The 9,444-nt window shown below is 29.0% G+C and overlaps 1 protein-coding gene across 3 annotated transcripts in view; it reads left to right on the plus strand.

The window, feature by feature from the left end:
• LOC139520835 (endophilin-A3-like) overlaps positions 1 to 9,444 on the plus strand; it is a 41,355-nt gene extending 31,911 nt beyond the window's left edge. The window contains exons 7-11 of one of the 3 annotated variants that reach the window (XR_011663962.1): positions 3,026 to 3,126; positions 3,366 to 3,469; positions 5,886 to 6,049; positions 6,555 to 8,305; positions 8,410 to 9,444. Coding sequence is in view for 2 of the 3 variants with exons in the window: in XM_071313815.1 (XP_071169916.1) it covers positions 905 to 927; positions 3,026 to 3,126; positions 3,366 to 3,469; positions 5,886 to 6,049; positions 6,555 to 6,751 (589 nt within the window). In the remaining variant the exon portion in view is untranslated. Of the gene's footprint in view, positions 1 to 904; positions 928 to 3,025; positions 3,127 to 3,365; positions 3,470 to 5,885; positions 6,050 to 6,554 lie in introns of all 3 variants that reach the window. The other 2 variants (XM_071313815.1, XM_071313816.1) reach the window with 2 other exon arrangements.

Here is a 9,444-nt window from a genome sequence, read left to right on the forward strand (position 1 = left end):
ATTGAACTAAAGTTAAAAAAAAATCTGGAAAAAACTGCTTGGATATAATATACAATTGTTAAGAATCTACCGTTGAAGATATCTAAAGTGGAATGTAAATCAAAAGCTTTGAACAGTTACACACTAGTATATTTGTCTTTCATATGTTTGAAATTTTACAACTAGCATGTAGATATTAGCTTAAAGCTTAAATATATTTTGCACTATAATCATTTTGAATTTTTTTTAATTTTCTATTCCATTTGTTCCTTATATGATGAAATTTTGATTCAATATTCAAATACAATTGAGATATTAAAGATAAAACAAAAATGAATGTTCAAATAAATTATTTTTTTGGGGTATTTTCTTGAATTGAATTTAAAAAAAGATATATTTGTTACGATTAGCATAATGCACCATTTATTTATATCAAACTTATCAGTTGTTCCAAAATATCACTCAGATAGATTTTGACTTTTAGTAATTTAAAAGATATAAGAAAATGTGGTATGAGTGCCAATGAGACAACTCTATATAAAGCCATTTTTATCAGAATGTATATCATGATGCTGAAAATTTTATCATAGTTTACATGTTATACAACATTTATAAGAAGAAAAAAATGACTAAGACCTTTTTAAAAAATATGGTCAAATCTTAATGAACAAGACTTAAAACAACTCATACAAAATACGTTAGAATAAACCATCTAAGTTAAATGTTTAATGTTTGAATTAGTAGCAGAAGGGAGGTAACATTTGACATTACTGTCAATGAACATATAAAATCAAATCCTACAAGATTCAATTCTTACTATTCATATTTGATGTTGCCTGTGGTTTTAGTGGTTTTAACATAGGGACATAGCTCAAACTTAATAATTATTTCATATTATATATACTTCATGTACCTCTTTACAAACAGAAACAACAAGCAAAGGCGCAGGTAGTATTAATGTTTTATTATATTAGAATGCTCTAATTAACCAGACAAATGAGTTACCTCCCCTTGGAATAGAATATTTAATATTATGCTGTCAGTATCAGAATTTATCATCAGCTTCAGTAAAAATTGCTTAAAGCATGAATATCTTATTGACTCTGCTTGAAATCTTCAGTTTTCTCCAATTCATTATCATATAACATTGAAACAGAGAGAACTTTAGATATTTTTTTTAATGAGTGATCCAACACCAGGACAAACATTTCTGTCTAGGGTGTCAATCTTCTCATGTGATTTACCTTCATTTGATGAAAATACAATAAAATTAGAATAAGCACAAGGCAAACCAAATCAAATAAGCAAAACATTACTATCAGTAGCCATAGGATATTAGGAATACAAGCAATACAGCCATGACATTAAGAATACATTGGATAGTAATAGTATATAGAATAATATGAGCATGTAAAGAGGTTTTAGGGTTATAGGAAATACAAGAATAACATGAACCCTCTCAAATAACATGACTTATAAAACTGGTATGAAGTTGAACCATCAAAAGCTGCTTAAAGGGGTACTTTTTCCATAATGATTACCACTAGTTGCTCAAGTTTAAAACAGAAAACAGAGTTTGCTTGTATGTGTGCAGTTTTCAAGAATATCATATATCAGAAGTGGACTGCCTTTAGTTTTCAGTTTATAGTCATATTCAAGTGTACAAGGATTACTATATTTTGGTACTTCTTCCCTACATTGAAAATGTAAATTATTATGTTCAAGACATATGATTATTGATATATGCTGAAAGAGATAAGAAACATATTTTAATGAAGGACTCTCTGCAATTTTGATAGAAACCTAGAAGTGCACACATATTGAATAAAAATAAACAAAAAAGTGTTCTATTACTTGTCTAAAGTCAAAAGTTTCGACATCTAACAAACTAGTGATGTTAATAGCTGGAAAAGTATAGGAATATACTTGTACATTATTTTTTACCGTGCCAGCTAGATATTGCAATATGTGCATGCAATGTGCTTTATGTATGTGTATGTCTGGCATGTCTGGTTGTAGATATAGAGGTGTAGGGAAATACCCTGTTACCATGGTTATTGTTGTGGTTAACATGTAAAAGTTGTTTGCATGAGGGATAAAATATGAAAGCATTATATGATTTTACATTCCACATTTTTGAGTAATTGAAGGGATAATAATCATTGATAATGAAAAGAATTAGTAATTATTGTTTTAGAAAAGTTAAGGAACATGAGTAGAGCGTGAAAGACTGTACTTATATTAAGTATCTTAGAAGAAAATATTCACTATGTTGGAAATTAAATCTCCTTTGCCGATAAAGACAAATATCAACATTTAATTCCTCACCACACTTGTGGGGCTATATCATATTATCTATGTCCTTACTTCAATCATACTTAATTATGCAACAGTTATCAAAACTAAAGTATGTCTTTCCTGATGAAATGGACCTTGTTTTGGCATGTATAGTTGTATAGTTATGAGTTTGTGACTTAATCTTTTAATCATACTTACTTTTGACCAAATTACAGCCCATGAACATACTTTTGTTTTGAGAATTCTTCTTTCCTGGCTGTCATAGCATGCTTGATTTTTGGTTCATAGCTGAGTAATAATGTCTTGGATTTTTCATTTTGTTCTAGATGTTTTACTTTTGAATGAGTTATGGCCCTTATTAAAATCCCAAATGCTGGGGAGGTAATGACACATCTATTTTGATATTGTATTATCAGTTGTTTTCATATTGATTATTTCCTGAATTTGACTTATTTTTGATTGTTTACTGAAACATTTTTATTTTATTAAAATATCATTTAATAAATAGATTTATGCTGATTTTCTGATTTTTTTTTATATTTCAGTTGGTACTTTGTGATAAGTTAAAACAAGAAATCATTCAGATTTCATATCATACTAATAATTATCTTCAGACCTCATGATCACTAACTAACAAAAACTGGTTTTAGAAATTTCTCATTAAAAAGAATTTCTTTTCATAGGTTTATTGTTAATAATATTTCCCTATAAAAAACTCATTCACAAAGTATAATGCTTTGTTTTACAGGATCTCAAGTTACAGACGAAGACCTAAGGGTAGCTGAAGAAAAATTTGATGAATCAAAAGAATTAGCAGAAACTGCCATGGAGAACCTCTTAGAAAATGATGTAAGTCGCACCAACAAAAAATTCTTCATCGGAATGATAAGATATAAATCTATAAGGAGTTCTTACATGAAGTAAGTCCCATATGAATTATTAAAGAATAAATCTTCAAAAGAAGGGCACAGTTGGTGGGCATAGAAATTCCAATCAAAAACATTATGTAGTGCACCCATACACCATAGTATGATAGCCTGCATTTACATCTTCTGACATATCAATGTTGTTAATTGTTTACTTTACAGGTAGAACATATATGCCAACTACAGTCATTTATAGAAGCTCAAGCTGAATACCATCGATCAGCCATGGAAACTTTACAGGCTTTAGTACAGACTTTAGAAGACAAGTAAATACAAACATTATTTTATTGATGCCTTTCAAGTGACTTTTATGTTTAAAAAAATTATTAAATATACATTTTTATACGACCACAAAATTTGAAAAAATTTTCGTCGTATATTGCTATCACGTTGGCATGTCGTCGTCGTCGTCGTCCGAATACTTTTAGTTTTCGCACTCTAACTTTAGTAAAAGTGAATAGAAATCTATGAAATTTTAACACAAGGTTTATGACCACAAAAGGAAGGTTGGGATTGATTTTGGGAGTTTTGGTCCCAACATTTTAGGAATTAGTGGCAAAAAGGGCCCAAATAAGCATTTTCTTGGTTTTCGCACTATAACTTTAGTTTAAGTTAATAGAAATCTATGAAATTTTGACACAAGGTTTATCACCACAAAAGAAAGGTTGGGATTGATTTTGGAAGTTTTGGTTCCAACAGTTTAGGAATTAGGGGCCAAAAAAGGGCCCAAATAAGCATTATTATTGGTTTTCGCACAATAACTTTAGTTTAAGTTAATAGAAATCAATGAAATTTAAACACAATGTTTATGAACACAAAAGGAAGGTTGGTATTGATTTTGGGAGTTTAGGTCCCAACAGTTTAGGAATTAGGGGCCAAAAAGGGACCCAAATAAGCATTTTTCTTGGTTTTCGCACCGTAACTTTAGTATAAGTGAATAGAAATCTATAAAATTTAAACACAAGGTTTATGACCATAAAAGGAAGGTTGGTATTGATTTTGGGAGTTTTGGTCCCAACAGTTTAGGAATAAAGGGCCCAAAGGGTCCAAAATTAAACTTTGTTTGATTTCATCAAAAATTGAATAATTGGGGTTCTTTGATATGCCGAATCTAACTGTGTATGTAGATTCTTAATTTTTGGTCCCGTTTTCAAATTGGTCTACATTAAGGTCCAAAGGGTCCAAAATTAAACTTAGTTTGATTTTAACAAAAATTGAATCCTTGGGGTTCTTTGATATGCTGAATCTAAACATGTACTTAGATTTTTTATTATTGGCCCAGTTTTCAAGTTGGTCCAAATCGGGGTCCAAAATTAAACTTTGTTTGATTTCATCAAAAATTGAATAATTGGGGTTCTTTGATATGCCAAATCTAACTGTGTATGTAGATTCTTAATTTTTGGTCACGTTTTAAAATTGGTCTACATTAAAGTCCAAAGGGTCCAAAATTAAACTAAGTTTGATTTTAACAAAAATTAAATTCTTGGGCCTCTTTGATATGCTGAATCTAAACATGTACTTAGATTTTTGATTATGGGCCCAGTTTTCAAGTTGGTCCATATCAGGATCCAAAATTATTATATTAAGTATTGTGCAATAGCAAGAAATTTTCAATTGCACAGTATTCAGCAATAGCAAGAAATCTTCAATTGCACAGTATTGTGCAATAGCAAGAAATCTTCAATTGCACAGTATTGTGCAATAGCAAATATTTTCAATTGCACAGTATTGCACAATAGCAAGAAATATCTAATTGCACAATATTGTGCAATAGCAAGAAATTCCAATTGGATTTCAATTGGAGTTATCTTTCTTTGTCCAGAATAGTAGTTGAATCAACTTAAATCATTGTTTTATACAATATACAATGTATATTCACTTTTACTACCAACTGATAGATTAAAACAATCTTTACCATTCAGTAATAACAAGCACTTTTTTTACATTTTAATATTTTATGATGTATTTAAATGAGTAGTTATTGTTGCAAACTTCATTAGAATTTTGAATTGAGATCAGTTTTGAAATAAGGGAAAGGGGGATGTGAAAAAAAAATTGGGGGGTCAATTTTTTTCATTTCAGATTTCATAAATAAAAAGAAAATTTATTCAAACATTTTTTTGAGAGGATTAATATTCAACAGCATAGTGAATTGCTCAAAGGCAAAACAAAATTTTAAGTTCATTAGACCACATTCATTCTGTGTCAGAAACCTATGCTGTGTCAACTATTTAATCACAATCCAATTTAGAGCTGAATCCAGCTTGAATGTTGTGTCAATACTTGCCCCAACCGTTCAGGGTTCAACCTCTGCGGTCGTATAAAGCTGCGCCCTGCGGAGCATCTGGTTGATTTTGCAGACTCGCACTGCAAAACAGTTTTTCCTAGTAGCAGTTTAAAAAAAGTTTGATATATCTTTCATATTGTAGTTGTATATGTCACCTTTTTTGTTTCAATTTATTCATTTAACTTGAATTTTACTCAGGCTTTAAATGGTTACTTCTTTATTGAAACCAATATTGCTAAGGCAAGAAACTTGTTTCCATTGAGTTTACATAATTATATTGCTTTTTTTGTTTCAAAACCAAAATTTGTTCAACCATTCTTGATAAGAATTAGAATATAATTAATTACTTTTAAGTTCTGTATTTAGAGAATTAAACACATAAGTTTTTATTGTAGGAGAGAAAATGCTGGAAACCGACCAAGAAGGGAACGTAAAGCACGACCAATTTCTAACAGAAGCTCCTCCCCTGACCACTTTTATGAAGCAGCACCCAATGACCTAACAAACCATGGCAATGGTGGTTTTAATTATAACTCTTCTTCTTCTAGTTTTAATTCGGGTAAGATAAAAAAAACCAGTAAATATTAAAGAATAAGGGGAGCTCACTTGGATAAAAATACTGTAAAGCAACTTATTTTTCGCTGATACTTTATTTCATGGTTACCCCTTTCTAGTCCACCTCACAGCCATTTAATTTCACGATTTTCTTAATTTTTATTGATGTAGTTAAATAAGGAAAGATAATATTTGTGACGTTTTAAATTCACGTTATTTGTGTACTCACAAAAGTCGGGGAAAGAAAATCACTAGTATGTTAAAACTTATTTTATGTCCTGGTAAATTTTGTATTTAGCTGAATCTTCCATTAGAATTGAGACAACCCCAAATCTGCTTTAATTTGAGTTTAAACATATAAAATATTATATTAAACAAAATATAGGGGTTGCACATTGTAATATAGGCATAAACAGGAGATGACCCAATCTGCTGGGGATATTTGAAAATGAGATTGCAATCTGTATATTATATACTGTTATAACAAGAAATAAACATTATCTTTTCAGCACCAAAACCTGAAGCTTGTTGTGAAGCTTTATATGACTTTGAACCTGAGAACGAGGGAGAGCTTGGGTTCCAGGAGGGGGATAACATCAAGTTAATATCTCAGATTGATGAGAACTGGTATGAAGGATCTGTAAATGGAAGGACAGGATTTTTCCCTGTTAATTATGTCAAAGTTGTGGTGGATCTGCCTCATTAGAATAATCTCATTGCTGACTTTTTTCGTTGTTGGTTTTTTTGTGTACTATGATTTGAGCTTCCAAATTTTATTGTGGACAAGTAATATTCTTAAATAAGAACGAAATTTTCGATTGTGGATAGCTATGTTTCTAAGATAACGATTTAAATTATTAAATGTATAAGGAGACAAATAGTGTAATGCAATAGTTATGCAAGAATGAAGTTGGTTTATTTTAATCTATGTTGGAAGACATTTAATTAGAACTCTATTATTTTAATTTAATATTTTAGTATATCATTGAATAGAACATTTTTTAATACATGAAAGGCATTGTATATCAAAGTCAGTAAAGATATTGTTGATAACATAATAGTTCATGCATAAAATTATACTTTCTAAGAATTTTTTTTTTGGAGTTTCACTCTAGACAAGTACCAATTTTCAACATAATATTTTTATGAAAACAAGGAAGGTAACTTATATTTCATATAATAGCATTACTTAAAATCAGGAAAACTACAAAACAATGTGAAACTATTCATTTCCTTAAGGACTTTTAGAATTTTCTTTGGAGTTCAGTAATTTTGTTTTTTTTACTTTTTCTTCTAAATAAAAACAAACAAAAGCTGAAAAGACACTACATTGTTTTTCTTGTATCCCCGAAAGTAATCCAATATGCCCTATCAAAACTTCTATAGTCGACAAAAACACATTATTTGTTATTCAAGATGTTTAGTAAATATTGTATGTCTTCTTTTTTTTTTTATTTTAATATTCATTTGTTTATGTTAGTTATGAATTTTTGAGATGTGTTTTTCATGTCAGCTTGTGTAATGCTTAAGCTTTATTTTTGCTTGAAATGGCATAAATGATTTGAATAATGTGTAGATTGAATTTAGATATAAACCAATTTGTTTTTTTTTTTCTTTTTCATAATTTTTAATCTTAGAAAGATCATTTTTAAATCTGTGTGAAAAATGTTGATTCTTTTAGAGTTGCCACTTCTTTACACATTGAAAACATATACACAATACTAAATGTTAAACCATACTGAAAAGATGGGACCAGTAGATATGATTAATGTTGTCGAACAGTTGTCCTTTTTTAAATTAGGAAACAAATTAATTAATGTAAAAATTGTTGAATTTTGTCCTTTTTAAAATTAGGAAAAAAATAAATCAATGTAAAAATTGTTGAATTTTTATGTAAATACTGTTAATTTTTATCAGATCATGACTTTATAAGTATGTATATATTTATATATATCGCTCTATTATCTTAATATACCTAGAAATACCAAAAATACCTCTGATGAAATAACTAAAAAGTAAGGTCAGGACTAAACAGAAAGTTCACATGCATTAGTCTAGAAAGTTGTTTCAATGAAGTCATCTATTATAATTATTTTGAGGGAGTTTAGTGACATTTATAATTTCTCCACTCTCAAACAAACAAACAAATCCAGTAAAACTTACAAAATTATTTCACCAGTTAAGGAAGACTTGTACGTGATGTCATGAAACAGTTATATACATGTACAGCCCTTTTGTTGCCATGACACTCACCAATTAAATTAGACTCAACAAATTAGGAGACACAAACCTCATTGTCTTTTGAAGATCTTTTGTATAATTCTTTTTCCGAATTAAGAGAATGTGACATATTCTTAAATAAACATCAAACAAATGACACAAATACAAATATTTAAATAATGTATGTTATCAATCGATCTTCCATCTTATTCTTGGTGTCTTTATGGGTTTTATAAATGGAAATAATCTCCTTTGTAAAAGACGATAACTGAGGATTCTTGTATAAGTAGACATTGTAAACTTGATAAAAATATCTTATGATTTTTATGTTGGAGTTACTATATATTACTGTAGACAGGATTGTCTATAAATTAACAGCCTGGCTGTATCATAGAATACTAGTTAATTATAATCACTTAGCTTTGCTATGTTTCATGAGATTATGTGATGCTTAGAGCTTTTGTGCAAATCACCCAAACAAGTCCCAATAGCTTTAAGGCTTTTGTTACTGTTTTAGTAATTATCTGCATTTAGAATTTAAGTTTTATCTTTAAATAAATTTGACACCAATGGGTTAGCCTCAGAATTAGTTTGTTGATGAAACTTGTGTTGGCTTTAGAATCAGTGTTTTAAATTTTCATAAGTTAGTTTTAATTTAAACTTCTGCATGGGTATTATTAAAGAGTTAAAGTCCCTTTGTCATATTTCAAAAATGACATATTCCCTTTGTCATATTTCAAAGATGACATATTCCCTTTGTCATATTTCAAAGATGACATATTCTTTGACCGGAAGTCATTTCTTATGCTTCTAATCAGTCCATTAGAATACCATATAAAATCCTCCAAACAAAACATTCCTTACATTTAGTAGGCATTATAGTAGATCTGAAATTATAGAGATTAAGCTCATTTTACTTCATAAATGTATATGTTTATTACTTTCTTCGCCCTCAATTACTTGTGTAATCTGCTGAAATTGTACTTTGTTAAACACATCTATTAAATTTACTCTATAGTTTGACAGCTATTTTTATCTTTTTTCAAAGATATATTGTTATTTCACATTTTTGCAATATTTGTTTAGATGTAATATATAAATTCTTTATGGCATATTTTGTTTTATACAAATGTTTAATTGAATTCACCTGTAAAACTTATTAAATGATCATGCATATTC

The sequence above is a fragment of the Mytilus edulis genome, chromosome 4, assembly GCF_963676685.1.
Source record: "Mytilus edulis chromosome 4, xbMytEdul2.2, whole genome shotgun sequence".
NCBI classification, from domain to species: domain Eukaryota; kingdom Metazoa; phylum Mollusca; class Bivalvia; order Mytilida; family Mytilidae; genus Mytilus; species Mytilus edulis.